Source organism: Thermobia domestica, chromosome 18 (assembly GCF_964235325.1).
Source record: "Thermobia domestica chromosome 18, izTheDome1.hap1.1, whole genome shotgun sequence".
NCBI classification, from domain to species: Eukaryota; Metazoa; Arthropoda; class Insecta; order Zygentoma; family Lepismatidae; genus Thermobia; species Thermobia domestica.
In genome coordinates this window covers 51,618,003-51,637,280 of record NC_137471.1, presented here as the reverse complement: position 1 = coordinate 51,637,280, position 19,278 = coordinate 51,618,003, and the positions used below count along the sequence as shown (strand labels likewise).

The 19,278-nt window shown below is 35.4% G+C and overlaps 1 protein-coding gene across 3 annotated transcripts in view; it reads right to left on the bottom strand.

The window, feature by feature from the left end:
• Positions 1–7,930: 7,930 nt before the first annotated feature.
• The window catches only part of LOC145676053 (uncharacterized), a 58,153-nt gene continuing 46,805 nt past the window's right edge, over positions 7,931–19,278 (bottom strand). For all 3 annotated transcript variants that reach the window (XM_081746912.1, XM_081746913.1, XM_081746911.1), the window contains 2 exons: positions 16,897–17,053; positions 7,931–8,065 (listed from right to left, as the gene is read on the bottom strand). In XM_081746912.1, coding sequence (XP_081603038.1) covers positions 7,998–8,065; positions 16,897–17,053 — 225 coding nt within the window. In that variant the 3' untranslated portion in view covers positions 7,931–7,997. The remainder of the gene's footprint in view (positions 8,066–16,896; positions 17,054–19,278) is intronic.

The following is a 19,278-nucleotide window of genomic DNA, read 5'->3' as shown; positions in this document are numbered from 1 at the left end:
ACTGACTCAAGGTGCCTGGGAGGAACCGTTGTTGCCAAGTTTCTGCAAATCTCTCTAGTTTCTTTTACTATTTTAAAACTATAACGCTGACGAAAAGGTTGTTTGTTTTTAAACCCTTTTCTTTCTTTCTAACCTCTTTGTTTTTGAGTTTTAGCGAAACGTAGAAGCACAATACAGTAGAAAAAAATACTGTATGTTTGTTGTTTTTCCTCTTTTTTTTGTGCAATCCGTACACGAGAAAAGGGGAAAAAAGAGAGAGAATAATATCAAAATTACGCTTTCATAAGTAATTAGCATAGTAATTGAAAATTAGTATAAAAGAAACCCTGAATGTCCTAGATACATTCTTTATAACTTCGTAACTTTACCACTGGTCCAGTGGCGGCTCTCGAGGAAAATCACACTCAGTGTTGCCCACGACGTGAGATTGATTTAAGAAAAATCCCTGTTCAAACACTGTTTTAGTATTACACGATTAATTGTACAAAAACTTGAAATTGATAAAGTGGCTGTAAATACAGGATGGCCCAAAAGTAGGTGTACAGTATGGTACTGATCAGCTCATTGCATTTTATATAATTTGTTATTATTATCCATCAGGTAGACTTAGTATCTTTATTGTTTGTTCTTAATGTGTTTTTACTTACATCTTAAGCTCGGAAGAGCCGAAGCAAATAAACCCATATACTAGAATGTTATGCTTGATCAATGCAGGAGTGTATACCTACTTTTGGGCCACTCTGCGCAATGAAAGACCATTTTTCAATGTTTAGAAATACGCAAATCATTATACAATACAGGCCCGTATCCAGGGGGGTCTAAGGGGGCCGCCGCTCCCTAAATTTTTGCGAACCACCTAAAATTTTCGCGGTAGGCTTGCAAATGAACTATGATATGGTGATGAACATTAATATTTTTGGATTGGGCCCCCCTAACTTCAGCCGGGCCCTCCTACATTTTTGGGCTGGCTACCGGCCTGATACAATATACTACAGTTATAAATATGGCTGAAATATAAATACTACAGTCTAATACATGGGGGTCCATACTACAAGCCACTATGTCTATGCATTATCGAATGGGTATTATTCTGCATCCGAAAGGACGATAAGTAATTGTAAAATACTTCCACTTATACTTTCAGGGGGAAAAAATAGAACTAGATTGTTTTTATAAGAGAAAGAGCACAGACGAAGTGTAAGATAAGTTTGCGTGCTACATGAATCATTTCCCTGTCAAACAATTATAGTTTTATTGAGAAAGTATGCACATGTATGTTGAATTAGGCAGTGGTGCCCCCCCTTATGTCCATGACGCACCCCCCCAATTGTCTACCCGTAGGTGTTCTTCCATGAAAAAATCTTCTTTTCGATTAATTTTTACACTCCCTCAAACATATTTATACAGATTTTTACCCCCCCCCCAATATTTCAATGACGCACTTTGCGTCATAGCCCCCCCTTGTGGGCACCCCTGAATTAGGAAGTCGGAAGGTCCAGACCTGATGTGCTCCTGGTGGGTGCGCCCATGAAACTAGATAAATTAACACCAATTTCTTCGTGTAAATATATAAGAAATAGTGAAGGTTCGAAGTTAAACCCTCGTCACACGTCTTTATATGATTTAATAGTTTAGACATAACACTATTTATACAATACCATTTAACTATTAAACTGCTTAAACTATTCACAAAATATTTAGTTATTTTCGTATAGTGCGACACAAGTCACAACGGTAAAAGTTTTAATTTTATCGCTGCAATTGGAGGAAAAACAGCGTTAACAGGTATCTTTCGCCCAAAGCAGGAATTTCTTTAATAAATTTACAATCCATTTGGGAAGAGTAGGGGGACAATATTGCATGGAAGTACTCCTGCTTTCAAGATCAAAATGGTGTTGTCAAGTTTCATCACTGTGACAATGTTGTTGAGAAACCTATCTTTGACAAACCGACTTCGAGTTTGTTAACCATATATCAATATGTCTATAGAGAAACTCAAAAATACGAAAAAAAAAAAAAAAAGTCCCGTAAGTTCAGCGGAGAGAGAATTTGTTGAACTCAGTGATTGTTCCCCGTCTTAAGCCAACCCTACATGACTTGACAATTAACTCAAATTACACAAGTGAATGACTAATTATAGACTGAATGTGAAGTATTTTTCACATGTGAAATTTTTGTAATTTTCTTTCGTGCGGTTCGAACTAAACTTGTCGTAATATTATTATTCTGTTTTAAAAATTTCGACGTGATTTTCTATTTTTCTAAAAAAAGTCTCTGTTCACAAATAGGCTGTTAATTATGAAATTCATAGAATTTTGATACCCAAAATTTCTATTTTTATCCATTAGTTTGTACTTGGACTTATCGTGATATTGATCGTAACAAATATATCACGATGTTTATAGTGTCCCACTATATTGCTGTCTTTAGCAGTTTGAATGCTAGGCTCTGAGACACAGGCCTTCCCAAGAATGCTGGTCTTTTTTCTATATATAGAGCTCAAACCTAAAAATGCGAAAGTTATGTATCATGTAAAGTTTGACGTTTCTTTTTTATTCTGGTTCACTTGGCAATATTGGCAAGTGCATTATGTATTTCATAAAACTCACAAAAAATAAAATATTGATGAAACACGTAAAACGCGAAAAGGAAGCTCGTCCAGTTTGTTTTACTTACTAAGACTTATATTTATGTATAAAATATTTTTTAAACATTGGATTACATTTTCAACAACTTTACTCCACTACAGTGTATACATTTATGGTATGAAGTGATTTTTTGATTTAAAAAAAAAAATCGAAGTAAGCAAGGGTGACGATCCTGGGGGTCCAGGACTCCCAATGCTGACGTGGGCCACATGTATTTTTTTGAATGTGTTCTTTTATATGTATTTTTTATTGTTATATGTATTTATTATGAATATAAAATATTTAGCATAATTTGAATTCAATTTGCCTTAAAATCCTCACATATGCTTTCTTAGACCCTTTGTCTGCAACCAAATACACATCTCAATTCCACCCGCTCTAAGTTACAGAGAAATCAGCGCCCTTGGAAGCAGGATTATTTATAAAGTGTGATTTTCGTGGTGGAATTTTGTGTTAAAAGCATTTTCCTGAAGTCAGCCCAGTAATTATTCCTCGCGTTGGTCCTCACCTTTGTATACTACCAATGGATCAGAAATATTTTTCATAAATTCAGAAAGGTATTTCTGGTTTATTATTGTTGTGCAGTATGCAAAAATTGAACAAAATCATTAGAAGCATGTGAAATAGCTTTGCATCCGAAATATCGTCATTACTTGCACTGAATTTCTCTAAAAATTGAGGCGTATGACATTGTCAGACACACATTTTCTTTTCCTTTTCCCCGTAAAACAACATGCACATCGCATTCAGACAAAGACACTAGTATTCTGAAGTTTCTAACAGTAGACAAGGACTCTGGGTTTCGAAAATCAGTTGGGTTGGTCTCGCAATTCACACCGGGGATCTTCGGGTATGGAATGCTACTCAGGATTAACAGAGGTCCTTCTCCGAAAAAAATGAAAGTTGAGTCTCTTAAAAATGCAGTTTTAGATATTATCAAATTAAAATTGATTTTTTTTGTGTTTGTTTTCCTTTTCTTCACGTGGAGAGTGGAGTGTTTTCTTGAGTGAGAGTATGGTGGTGTAACTATGGAGGATCCAAAATTTTAACCCCTGATCTAAGTTCTTGTCCCTGTTCTGAACGCCGACTGTTTGGAATAAAGAAGTGTAGAAAATTCGTTCAATTTGTCACCTAAAAATGCTCAGTGTTCTGGAATTATACATGCTGTTATTTCTGACGAAGTCCAAACTTTATATCCTACTCTCCTACACTCTGTGGAAATATCAGGCCCTACTATTATTTTGCGGTGAAATATTAGAATTTTCCCTTTTTTCTTCTCATTTCTTCTTTTTTTTCTCTTTTTTTTAAAGTTTTCTTCTCTTTTTGGGGTGCTCAGAATCCTCACAAAAAATCTAGGAAGTGCCCGAGTACTGAAGCAGGCTTAGAGTTGGCGACCCTAACAGTAAGGAGCCTTTGAGAACCATCTTGTAACAAAATTACAATCTATGAAATTCAAAAATTAATTCAAAATTGCTAACTCCGTACGAGCGTAAAGAAAAACCAATAAAATACATTTTAAATGAAAACACGTATTTATACATGATCCGAAGTCCCCAAAAGTTCGGCCCCTCGGTATAAATATATGATTAGCACTCAGAGTTTAAGTTCCAGTGATTAAATGTAGCAGCCGTGAACTCTGAAACAGTTTACCTCAATTAATATATAAGTTTCAACAGTTGTCAATTAAAAAAAAAAAAAAAAAAAAAAAAAAAAAAAAGAAATTGTAAATTTCCTTCTCTTAAAGCAAAGGTGAAGGACATGAGTCGTCTTCGTCTTACCAGATTGTTAATTAGTTATGAGTGAACACACATTCAATCAATAAGCTTTGTTAATTTCTATTGCTCATATATTATAATATCCTTCACGTGGTTATGTTGATAAACATCAACAGATGCTTTTTATTTATGAAGAAACTCACGTCTTTTTTTTCTTTTCTTTCTTTTTTTTTTTTTTTACCACGAGTTGCTACATGAAGCAGACGACGGGAATCATCGTCACTACTTGGTCATGTGATGGAAGATGAAAACCAACGCCGCTCAGAAAAAAAGACATAGAACACCAAGCATCGCCACTAGGGATGCGCTCGAGTCGAGTCGAGACAGAATTTTCCTGACAAAATTCGAGTCGAGACACAGCTCTTCCAATAGTAAAATATATACTTTTCGAGTCGAGACATCACTTTTACAGCACATTTTCGAGACGAGACAGTCTCAAATATTGTCTCGTGCGCATCCCTAATCGCCACAACCGACATGAGTTTCGGCTGGAGAATCCCCCTCTCTTAGCTTGCGTGGAGCTCTTGAGAGATTCCTAACCGTAACCATCTAGCTTGTATAGAGCTTTAAGGTTCTCTTTCTCGCTCAGATTGTCTGGAACTTTACTGGTTTCCAATCTTTCTTTGCTTGCGGGGAGCACTGAGAATCCTAGCCTACCTCCACTCAGCTTGCCTGTAGATTTGTGGGGATCCTTTCTTTGGCTGCCTGCGCCTTGGGACACCTGTTTATCCTAATTACTTAGTGGATTTTGTATTGATCTTATTGAATCTGTGTAATATTGTTTTATAACGGAAACGTTTATAGTAAAAGGTTGTGGAAGAAAACCGATTCCGGTGTGTAACTTGCTCTACCTTTTTCTACCTCAACAAGATAATTTTACAATATATTTATATTTTTAGTACCGCTTTATACATTTTGTTTTTTTTATATTGGATTATATTTCTTCGTACATAAACATTTTCTTTCTTCTCTTGTATTTTTATTTAATTTTATGCTACGTAGTATTTAATTACTGTATTTTCTTTACTTAAGTAGTATATTCTTTTTTAATGTGGTCCAAATCCTTTTCTTTTGTAATTACTTATGTTGTTTGTGTATGTACGTGGTTAAGTGCGCGGAGCCTTAACTTTGCCACGTAAAAAAAAAGTCATAAATAAATAAATTGAAAATTTATTTACACTTGCATAAAATTTTAAAATTCTTGGGTCAACAGTTTCGGAGATTAATGATTGTGTGTAAGTGAATAAGTCAATAGATTTACTCAGTGGCGGCGGTTGGACGTTAAAAGTAGGGGGGCAAGACATGATCTGAATATTTGCATATAAATGTTAGTTTTCCTGCTTGTTTCTAATATTTTGTTTGACGAAAGGTTGTATAACTAATAGGATACTATATTTTTCAGTTAAAATACCGTATATAATATTTCATATTTTTTTTTAAGTAAATTGACAAGAGCAACGCCAGTAGGTAGTAGCCCTTTGTACTCTTAAACAACGAAAGTGTAAGAAGAGATTTGATTCCTTGCTCATGAACATCTTAAAATTCTGTCTGGAAAACTGTGTGATCAGATTATTGAATAACAAATTTGCAAAACAAATAAATAGAAAGGATAATATTAATCATAGTAATAAATAAAATGATTAGGGGCACGAGTTTTTCGCACTAAGAATTTGAAAATTTCGCGTTTCGTTTTTCATATTTCGCGTTTTGTCGCCTTTTTCAAATAACTTCTGCATTTTTTAGCTCTTGTGAAAAAGATATTCCCCGACATTTTTATAACTGTTCCTTCTATTCATAGATCACCACAGAAATAAACCATTATTAACCTGAAAACAAAATACACTGAATATTGCACTTGACATTGTAAATTTGACTTATTGAAAATTATATTTTTTTAAAAATCAAATGAAAGAAAATCAGTAACTAAACTTACTATGAGTAGGAAAGTTTTGCTGTCTTATGAAGGGACAAGTTACATATAGGAACAAGTTACATTTAAGCATTAAACATAAGCATGTTACATATTTCCACATTTTCTTTCATTGTTGTACGTTTGCCACTTATCACCAGTCCATACTTGGGGAAAGAAAACTCTCACAATTGGCATTGCTTGTTGGAAGCCACACATATGTAAGTGCGTTTACAACCAACTTCAAACAATCATCACTTCAGAACTTTTGTCCATTCAAAATATTCATTACACTGTACTTTCCAGACGAATCACTTGTCAAGAATTCACAGGGTACTTTGTAAAACTCCAAATGCGGTACTTCATAATCAGATGCTTTCATTTTTTTAAATGAAGGCCAAGCTTTAAAAAAACTTCCTTAACGTAACAATGTCTAGTTCACTGCCACATGCAATTACAGAAGGATCAAATAGCTTTCCCAAAGCATCATATACTTTGGAGTCTTCTCTTTCCAAATTAATGAAAACGTATGTTTAAAATTTCGCATTATATCGCGAATTGTTAGAAGTTTCGCGCAAAACTGCCAATTTCGCATTTTATCGCGCAACAGAAAACAATGAAAATACACATAGAATATCACAAAACGTCAAGAAACTGAAAATTACTTAATTCTGACTTAATTCATTTTGTCGCGCAATGCGAAAAACTCGTGCCTCTAATAATGATGTTTGTTTTGCAAAAGTCATATTGAAACAGGGATTAATGAACAACTTAATTTTTAATTTCACACATGCTATTAAATGTATGTTGTTACTCTTAGAAAATGAAAGACAGTAAATACTACAAGGATATGCTACTACATTTAAAGAAATATTTGCTTTTGCAACTTCCCGAAACATGTTCGTTGCCATTAGGTGCAGTTTTAATTTTCTTGGAACACATCAAAACACAACAATACTTAGAATCATTCCATACTCCAGTTATACAAAATAACACTAAAACCTAGAATTATGTTGAATTCACTAAATTTAATTGTATATACACTCGTAACCTCTAACACATCACTTCATTCATACATTACACTACAAAACAATGGAAAAGGTAGAAGTGGTTTCTTATTACGCTTTTCCCCCCTTACTTTAGAAAGAAAAGACATTTTAGGAACTGTCAATTTTTGTGCAATTAAGAAATAACTTGTGAAAGACTTTTTTCTTTTGCGAAATGTTCTCTGAATTAGTTTCAAAGCGGCTGACTAATATATTGAGCCCTTGTAAGAAGTGAAAGTATGCTGAAATTGTTGTGCTCCAATAGGTTAATTTTGGGGTTATTTTCTCTGGCAATTAAAACGCAATTCCTTTAGTTTTCTTTACTCCACTAGAAGGCAACCAATACCTACTCACGGAACGGCAAATATATGGCACCATTTTTTCTATGAACCAGTAATACATACAAAAACTTTACATTTCTAAATGAAACTATATACATTAATGGGTTACTACAAAAAAGTGGGGGGGCAACTGCCCCCTTTGCCCCCCTAATCGCCGCCCATGGATTTACTCTTTTTGCAAACACAGAACCAACAATAAAACACAAGTGAATAAAAATACATTTTGTCATTTATTCTTATTTTATTAAAACAACATAATATGGTAAGTCCTTTCGTTGTTACGTGTTTTCCAACATAAGCACTCGATAATAACTGCAAACGGTGTAACAAGAAAATACAACTGGCACTGCAAAGAAAGCAGATGTAAACATATGAGTAACGTGTAATATTGTGTTCAAGATTAACAGTCAGAGTTGTATACAGTCGCCACCGAAAATCCATACCTTCACAGATTCGTTGGTCAATCAACAAGTTTGGAACAAATGAAACAATTTGGGTACTATGTTTTTTATGCGTAAGTTGTAGATGAAAGAAAAAATAGAAGGTATTTACTTTCGCTAACGACTGTACAATGTCCATTAAATATGATACAGTTATCCAGCAACTAAAGAAAGTTGGAGTAAACCATATAAAAGCCAGTGATGACCAAAAAGATTTATTGGATGTATTCTTCAAACCAGTGAAGGCCAAATATAAGCCCTCGAAAAAAATGTATGATTTGCTCTTATTTACCTCAATGCATAACATTAAGAATGCCTATCCATTCATAATATTGTAATCTATTGGCAGAGTGAATAACAGTCTGGGATTTAACTCTTCATTAATTAATATATGGCGGAGCATAACGCAACGCAAAATATGCAAAAATTAATTATAACTACTATGTCTCTATTATTTCAAACTAAAACTCAATTTTACATCCCATTCGGGAGAGTAATAATCACGGAAGTAATTCTTTTCTCACGCTACCCTAACCAGCTGTTTTAAGTTGGTCACAAGGAAGAAGCTGAGGTTAAATTTATATCATGGGGTTCAAGGTGAAACGAAACGAGCCCTGCGGGGCTTCTAACCCGTTCCTACACCTACTTCTACTACTATTACTACAACTATTACTACTATTACTACTACTATTACTACTATTACTATACTATTACTACTTCTACTACTATTATGAAAATTTTAAAAAATGAAAAAAAAAAACTTTCATTGGACCGGGTTTAAACCTACGCCAGAATCGACTTTCATTACTAGGCTCACTAGCACGCTCGGCTACGAGGGACGACAGCATCTAGCGTTTTCTCTCTACTATATGTATGCTACGTGACGAGAAACGGATAACGCCAACCAATCGGAACCGTGTATTTAGTTCCTACTTCCGAGAGCATTACTTCTCTGAAGGAGTCTTTCAATTTTACGTTACGTTGACTTAAACCGTTATGGAATGATCTAAGCCCTCTGAGTCTTAAATCGTATTCTATTAACAGAAGATAAATATAAAATAGCGGCATGGCATTCTGTGTAAAATTCAATTCCATTATTTTCATGGTCTTCAAAGTTTTGCCTTTAAAATATTTCTTTTTTAAAAAAAATTCCAGTTTTGCCGAGAAAACCAGAAGTAAGGCTTTCTTGTGTCGATTCTCGAAGAATTCTTGCTCATTTCGTCTTTATTTTGCCTTGAAATATTTCTCATATCATTTTGTGAATTTATGTACAAAGTTTATGCCTTGATCCCCCCCCCCCTTAATTTCATCTAGAAATTACAGAATCCTGCCGCGTTAGGGTAAATGTGATATACCACCTAGAAGGGTGTGATATACCAATATTTAAACCATACTACTGGTAAAACAATATTTACTGGTAAAACAATGACAGATGTATTCAAAAAAACTGAAGCAGAAATGAAGAAAGTAAAACAATGGCTTGATAATCATCAGTTAGTTAAATGCTGAAAAAAACAGATATATAACGTTTTCACCAACTATAACAGGACAGCCAGAAAACATGTCACTAAAATTGCATTATTGTCAAAATACTAAAAAATGTAACTGTAGTCCTCTTATTAGTGAAAATAAAGTAAAATACTTAGGTATATTTATTGATAAGCATCTAAAATGGTCATCTCACATTACACATATCGCCACAATACTAAGAAAATTATTATATAAATTTGTTCAATTATGAAACATTGTAAGCATAAAAATATTACGAACTGTATATTATGCTCTTGTAAATAGTATATTTACATCATTGAGATAATATAGACCTATATATAGACCTATAGGTCTATATATTATCTCAATGATTTACATATGGTATATTAATTTGGGGTGCTGCTTACCCTACTCATTTAAAACCTCTGATTGTTCAGCAAAATAATATTGTAAGAATATGTTTAAAAAAGGGACTTGAAAGTAGACTAGATAGACTCTATGACCAATTCTCAGTATTACCACTTTCAAAATTATATTTGCAGAAGGTATTAATATATGTTAAAAAGAACAGAAACAAATTGGAAGTAATAAAACATACGTATATAACCAGAAATGTGACAAACTAAAATTTAGAAATTAGAGTAACGAGTAAATCTATAACTCAATACCAAACATATTACAGAGCTCCGAAGATCTATAATGAACTCCCACTCCGAATCAAAGATGAAAGTAATTTCAAAACATATAAAAGGTTAATTTTACAGTGGTTAAAAGAATTAAAAAGTGTTAAAAAAAACTATTGTTAGCTAAAAGTAAGGATAAACCTCAAATGTTACGATAATAAAATAAATAAAACACGAGAATCAAGCTCACACACAAGCATTTGCTTATGTGAGCCATTTTCTATCTTTTTTATTCTTTACATAAAAAATACAAACAAATCGTAATATAGAAATAAGTGCATTGAATTAAGTTACCCGACACTGGGAGATAGACATGACTTTTGGAAGTCCGAAGTCCTGTCATCTCTGAATGCCGGGTACGTTAAACTCTACTAATAAAGGGAATCTAGGAAGTCCGATTTCCTTTAGAGAAGTAATAGCACTTATAAGTAGAAAATTTACTTGTTAATTTCTGTAACAGTTATTTTTCTTATTCTTTTATTTTATTTTCATTAATATTTTGTATATTGTTACTTTATAATTTAATATGTTTATGTATTTTATGTATATTCTTTAATATATTGGATACATCTAATATATTAATTTTCTTCTTTAAATAAATAAATAAATAAATAAATAAATAAATAGTTATTATTGGAGTATCAGTGGCGTCGGAAGTATTTTTCACCTGGGGGGGGGGCAAACTGCTTGAAAATAGACACGGGAATATAACATAGGCAAGATAATACGAATATATGTTTGTAGTGTAACAATAATTTGATTTGATTGGTTAATAATAATAATAATAATAATAATAATAATAATAATAATAATAATAATAATAATATAATGAAGCTGTAAACAGTTTCGTAAGAGTGAAATTTCCATCTATTAGAGGCATCTTAGTTAACATCTTTAGATTAATTAATCCCGTGTCAGTTGTGTGCTGGATTTTGGTCTGGTGCAGAAATTTTCAACCACTGAAATCAGAATTTAAAACATATAAAATTGTAAAATTTGTACTGCTCACAATGACTGTCTGTAAGTACAAATTTTACCATTTTACACACATATACTGGTACATATTTTTAACTGTATTGGACATGGTCACACGGACACTATTAAAGAATCTTAAAGCTACTTAAATCACTTGGAAAAGAGGAAATTAAAATTACATTTTTAAAAATCCAGTTCTGGTGTTGCAGTACACTGTAATATTAGAAATTGCTATTTAGAACTACAAACTCTGTAGCACTTTGTAGTAGAAAGTAACTTGTACATTATAAAACAGGCTACATAATTAAGTAAAAAATAAGATTTTTTTTTCTACTTGACTTCATAGCAGAAATGGAAAAATGGAATTTTCACTAAAGACCATAAAATTTATATAGAAAATTCAATTACACTAATTATCCAGAGTTTTTTGTATTTTTTACTACACTTACTTCAGTATATCCAGTTTGTTATTACATTCATCTCTCTTCCTAATCTCATTATATTCACTTCACTTCATACTAATAAAGTACGACACAATTAATAAGAAATAATTCAAGTTTATATTGAATTTTAAGTGCTATTTTGTAATTTAAATAATTGGTTATAATACGCATAATATTTTCACTTACGTAATTCTACATTTATTTCTTTTCAAAATTGATCAATAGTATGTTTTCTTTTGCTTGTCTTTGATATGAATTCTCTTGCAATGGTGTTTAAGTCTGGTCGCTACACATATGCAACAACGCAGATGAGTCAATCTTTCCTGCGTCATGGACGTCCTCAAATATATCTTTCGACGACGCAAATAACTGAATGATCTTTCGCAAATGCTCAAGAAGCTGGCATAGTGAGAACGAAAGTCCCTAGACAAACAACTTGGTCGAGAAGGCTGCGAACAGTTGGGGTTTCAGCACTAATAGTTTTTAATATTCTGATGGTCATCAGCGACTCAGTCGTCATCAAAGTAGGTGGAAGCAACTAGAGCTGAGCTCATGATCTATACAGGTTAAAATGCGACGAGTGAACTTCCAATTCCTGCTTCAAATATTTTCTTGAGAGAGGCCCACCAGCACATATAGCTCCTTCAAAAAGTATCTTCTAAAGTTTTATGAGTTGTTTGAGGCTTGGCTGATTGAAACGACGCTGCACTTCATTCAACAAATAGTCAATGATTTCGAAGTACATTTTTGAAAAATCTGATACAGGTTCTAGGGTAGCTGCTATAGAAGGATTATCAGTCTCCTCCAACCTGATTGGTGTTCTGTTTGATCATGATGAAGTGGGTAATTTTAAGTATAGTCTGTCTGCATTTTCCTTTGCTTCCTTATAGATGTTTTCAAATGCACTGTCCGTTCGTAGGTTTCTCAGAGTGTCCTCTAGATAGAATCGCTGCTGCTCTTTTAGCTCCAAAAGCAGAAGCTTCAGAATTTTGAAGCACTTTCGCCAGTTGTCCGCAAGGTACAAAAGCACGTATACCGACTATCAGAAAAAATATCATTCCGAATGTGTTCATTCTTTTCAAATACCCTTTTAGAATTACATTTTGATCATTATTTGGACCACCTGTATTACTGATTTTTCATCCAATACGTGATTTGAATTCGTTTGTAGTAGATTGAAATCTGATTAGAGATTTTCGCCTAACACACCAGCGAGTAGGACAAACAAGCAGCAAATGTTTAGGATTACTTTCGTTGATAGTTTTACAGGGTTCAAGAACAATGTCGGCGTGCGTACGTTGTCTATCGTTTTGCAAAATCCAGGTTGATGTTTCAAACGTCTTTCACTATGGCCCGCACGTCACACAAAGATTCGCATTTTCGTGCTACTTCCTGCAATGGAAGATCTGATGCATGATTATTGCAATGAATATATACAGCTTTCGGGTGTTGAGTCGAAGTTATCTTATGCACACCATTCACTCGTCCTGACATGATAGTTGCACCATCATGACACTGTTCGCGTATATTTTCTGCATTCAGGTTAGGTTTCGTTAGAATATCTTTGATCGTGAATTCTGTTTCCGATTTTGTGTCATGTGGGGTGATCATTTCCATAAATATTTTGTTGGGTTTGATGAATCAGAGTCAATACAGCGCACACAGAGCCAACTGTTCTTTCTTTGAAATATCAGTCGTGGAGTCGGCTATGATTGCATAAAATGGAGACTCTTTAACTTCTGCTACCAAGTCTCTCTATATTGCATGTCTAATAATCTTTAAAATTTCATTCTTTCAATCAGCACTAAGCCAGTTATCCTGTCGATTAATCCATTGGTTGAGAACAGGCACATCTATTTTTCTTTCATCCAGGATTGACATCAAATTACCCGTACTATTTAAATGTCCACTGATTGTTTGACCACTGCGAGCTAAATATCTAACACTACTAGTTATTATAAGCAGTGACTGTCTTCCTTATTTTTGTTTACAAACTTGGTGTAAAAGGAGAGCTGAAACAGGTGTTATGTTTCTGCACTCATATCTTAACCCTTTCACTAGCACTGGGACATATGTGTCCCACGATACATTCTCAGAGGACTCCTGGTAATTTACCACATTTTATTGCTATGAATCGATGTTCCACTGGTAAAGAGAAACCTGCTAATGGTTCATAGAATTCTTATTATCAAATAGACAGTAGTGGAAGTGAACATGAACAATGAAAGTGATAATGGAACAGATAAAAGTGAGGAACAATGTGCTAGTGATAAAGCAGAGGTTGCATGTACTGTAATTTGGAAAAGGATGCAGAAAAGTAAAATATTTGTAATCATAAATACGACCAATTGTTTTTCTGACAATATACGTTTCATAATTGAAAATACAAGATGATCATTCATGTCAATACCACTGAAAGTCTCACGTAAAAATATCAGAGGCATACATTATGTCCCACCCTTCCCACGTCGAAAAACGAAACGGTGGAAAATGTTTTTTATATATATTTATACGTTTGAAAACAACTTAAAATAGCCATATATTAATGTTTCTTACTCCGAAAAAATGGTAGTGAAAGGATTAAACGAACGGAATTACAATAGAGTTCGCATTTTTCATATGTTCTGAATTATTAATCCTACCTTATACATTTTTCCTCTTCACTATAAAACTTACTGCACTCTGCATACTGTTTTTAAGAATAATTTAAATTTATAAAAAATATATTTAAACGTCCTGTTACGCATTTAAACTATTATCTTTTTTAAACTTTAAAATCTCGCTCGACGACTCGTTTCATATTGCAGACTTACGATTACTTAAACAACAATTTTAAAAGAATTTACAGTGTTTTGAGAATGTACACCAATGGAAATAAAGAGAACTTTCAATTCTTTTTTCCTAACTCTTTCTGTCTAACATGGGGGCAGAAAAAGCACCCGGTCCCTTGTTTCAAAGAGAAAGATGAATCTGGAATAGAGATTTTTTTTTCACGTTACTATAAAAAGCAAAATTTAGTTCATATAATCAGTGTTGTGTGATGTTTTTACAGTCTGAAAGTGAGGGGGCAAAACGAGTATTTTGCCCCCTTTGAAAATTTCAGGAGGGGCAACTGCCCCCTTGCCCCCCCGGTTCCGGCGCCCTTGTGGAGTACAATGTGTAATGACTTGCGCATCTTTAAGCGTTGATAAATGTACTTTATTGTGTTCGTACAATCACTGTTGTACTATTAATAATGTAACACTAAAACTGTTTGAAGTGTTTGAGATCTAAGCTTTGGTTAAACTAGTGTTGTAGATGAGACTCAAATTCTAATCTCGAATCATTTTACATATTGGAAAGGAGAGGAGAATTGTAATGTTTCTAGTCTCATTTTAAATTTTAAAAAAAGTATTCGTCCCGATTTCGAGACGAGATGAGAAATTTCTCGTCTAGATGCAACTGGGTTTCTCTTAGGGATGACCAGAACTTGTTCCTGGTGGAACCGGTTTCCGGGTCTGAACGTATCCGGTTCTAGAAGATCCGGTTCCGGGACTGGTTCTTCTGATCCAGGTCTGGAACCGGTTCTTCGAATCCAGGTCTGGAACCGGTTCCCAAGATCCGGTTCTGGAACCGGGTTTTCAGATCCAGGTCTGGAACCGGTTCTTAAGATCTGGTTCTGGAACCGGGTTTTCAGATACAGGTCTGGAACCGGTTCCTAAGATCCTTTTCTGGAACCGGGTTTTCGGATCCAGGTCCGGAAGCGGTTCCGGAACTGGCTCTGAAAACCGGATCTCCGAGCCGCCGGAACCGGAACTTTGTGGCCATCCCTAGTTTCTTTAAGCCAGTTGCTTTCAACTGGTCGATCATGGGCATTATTTGAAAAGAGCATCCCCCAGGCAGGCGCGCACCAGAAACTTTTGTTGGGAGGGGTTCAAACTTTTGGAGAGAGGATACAATACTACAAGCCACTACGACTATGTAATATTGAACGGGTATTATTCTGCACCCGAAAAGACGATAAGTAATTGTAAAATACTTCCATCTATATTTTTAGAAAAAAAAAATGATAGAACTAGATTGTTTTTATAAAAGAAAGATTACAGATGAAATGCGAGACCAAATTTTCATGTTACATCAATCATTTTCCTGTTAAACAAGTGTGGTTTTATTGAGAAAGTATAAACATGTATGTTGAACTACGATTTTTTTTTTTTTTTTTTGAGGTGGTGGGTCCTGACTCGATGGATCCCCGTGAGTGCTCTCCTGCCCCCAGAGATTGCGAAACATATACTTTTCGATCAGTTGTATATTATTGTGCTGCCAAAATGTCTTGAACCAGGGCAAAAATGCGAACTAAACCTCACACCATCATACACCATAGGTGTCCAAACTCGCGAGCCCGGCGCTCGTGAGCTCGGCACTCGCACGCAACCGGGCTCGCGTTCAATAATTGAGCCCGAGCCCGAGTGAGCGCGAGCCCAGGTGAGACAGGTGAGCGCGAGCCTAGTTGAAAAAAGTGAGCGCGAGTTCTGTTGGAAAAACTGAGCGCGTGCGCGAGTGAGCGCGAGTCCAATAGAGAGCAGTGAGCGCGAGCCCAGTTACGATTAGTGAGCGCGAGCGCAGTTAAGATTACTGAGAGCGAGCCCGAGTGAGCTCCAGCCCAGTTGAGAGAAGTGAGCGTGAGCCCAAGTGAGCGCGAGCTCAGTTGGGAAAACTGAGCGCGAGTCCAGTAGAGAGAAGTGAGCGCGAGCCCGAGTGAGCTAGGGATCAAGTCAATGTGGTATATATTTAGTATACTAACAAAAAGCGTGAATGGAGAATCTTTTCCCACTCTATCTGCTAAAAGCTGAAATGTTACTGTGGCTGTTGTATCACATATGAGTGTGCTTTCACGGTAAAAGAGAAATCGTAGTGCGAGAAGAAGGAAAGGAAATTAGGTAGCAGAGTGGAATAAGCAGGTGTCGTCAACGTCATGAATCCACGAATAACATACCTACAAAACCATCGATTACGCTATCGATATTCTTATTTGCCTATCACTACTATCTGTTATCGACGTCAGGTTATTTGCCAGCTCCTTCTCCTCTCCGTGTGGTTTACTGAGAAGTAACGACTGAACTTACAAATGCTTGTATGTGCTTCTTACAAATGCAAACAACTTACCCAAATATATACATGCTGAAACAAGATTGCAAACAAAATTTATTCTAGGCTGTTTGGTATCAATGAAGGAGAGCACGAGCGCAGAAATAACCAGAACCCTCGTTGTCAAGTAGTGGACACAGACCAATATCCACGGAAGCAACAGCCATTTATCCTCCTGGAAAGTCAGAACGCAAAAGTATTAATTTTATGAATAAGAATTAAAAAAAACAATGTACTTAACGGAGATGAGTATTTATTTCATTTTGTTTTGTATGGAGGATTAGTTTTCTGTTCTCTTTGGAATCAAAAGCAACTTTAATAATGTGATTTTAGTGATTTATTCTCTAAGTCTATAGTTAAATGTCCCTTTCTTCTCCAAAAACACAAACACATTATGCGAAGCGCATCCAAGAAGTAAGTTCCAAAGGTACTCCCAAGATGGCACGAGTAGTCAGAGTAGACGCTTGCGCAGAAGTACAGAATAAATATACATATCCCATAACCGGGCGCTACCTGAACTTTTCGCCATGAGTATTTGAAAAACCAACCTAGAAGAGAGCCTAGAAAATAAGCATAGCCAGAGGATCGATGCAGACGAATTTATTATTGTCAACATTGGAGGAGGGAAGTGTTGTGTTTACTTCAAATCTGAAGCCACAAGAGAGACAACTTTGGCCCTGAAGAGTCATCCTAGAACAGTTTCTCAACGCAGCAGAGATGACACATTTAGAAGGAAATCCAGTGACAAAGTGCAAAATATCATACGAAGAAACACGGTGCAGCTCATACATGTGTGACCGCTAACAACCGGCCCCTCTCAAGACCACGTCGATCAATAGGTTAACAACCACTCATATAATGTGAAGAACCACAAGCAGAAGATCAAGTAGAAGACAGCTTCACACTACTGCAACACAAAAAAGGACGAAAACAACACCCTAAAGAAGATGCAGGAAGCGTAAGAAACAATACTATGTCGCAGCAAGGAACACGGCAGCATACCTCACATAAGCAGGAGAAAACAATACCTACGTATACATGTGTTATACGAGGGATAGCGACCACAACCAGCATTAATTCAACTAAAGAAGCATGACAAAAACAGACAATTTGATTTACTAACCTCATTTGTATCAATACTAATAATGGATCTGCATTGCTGTTAAGTCTCTCTTCCAAAAACATGTCGAGGAAATCAATAGACTTACAACTCAAGGATTGGAAACCGAAGAAAACGTTAAGTGAAAACTCTAGACAGCTTCCAAGACCGATGCCCTGCTGGAATTACTACCAGTATGGGCATCTGAAATTCCGATGCTCCAGCCAACGCGTCTGCTTCCGCTGTGGCAACACCCACCAAGAAGATTGCTACACTGTTACAGACTAGTGGACAATAGATTTTGCGCAACCTGCAAATAGACGGGTCACAGAAGGGAAGCTGTATCTATTTTCGAAGACCAAAAAGCACACCTCAACAGAAAAGTACACCAGCATCTCAATAGAAGAGGAAGTGAACCTATCCAGACAACTTGGCTCTTTCCAGGATTACAGCATCACTGAAGTAACGACAAACGCCACACAAACAATATTTCCAGAAAACCAATCAATAAACATAGAACAACAAATCAAAGATGCAATATAAGTAGCAACAAATAGCATCATTACTTTGTTTACAACAATTCTCACATCAGCTACTCAACAGGAAGTACGAAATAGCATACTAGGTACCATTCAGCAAGCAACAAAGAAAATATTTGCAAAAGTAGTGAACACTTTAACCGTCACCAATGAATCAATACAGGATACCCAACCAACTTATGCCGACAAAATAAAATCTAGAACCAAGCAGCCGAATTTAAACCACAAATCTCTATTATAGAACAACAAGGCAGTAGTAGCAGTGAAAAAGTTGGTGAACTGAAGAAATATCTGCAACCCGCTAACAGATCACGACTCAATCACAAACTGAGGATTACGAGCGGACATTCCATGTTAAAAAAAAATAACAAACATCCCACAATAATACACTTCACAGACTTTGGTAAATAACATAATTATTTTTTTGCTAAACACATGCGTATTTGCCACCTTTTCAATGTATTTTGTCATGTAAACACTTAAGCATGCAGCATGACCGATACTTGTTCTTTTTCCATTTTTTTTATCCCGCTATGAAAACAAAATAACTCTTCTCTCGCTCTTTCCTATCTTCTTCATTATCCTTCTTTCTTTATATCTTACACAATCATAGATTGGTGGTAAATGCCTACATTATAGATAGAAGCCGCAACGTACTGCCACCAATATCAACTTTAGGCTACTAACTGCATGACGGAGAGGCTTGTAGAATGTTGGCTGATGCCTCACTCGTATCTAAGAGGCGAGCTTCCCCGAGGAATG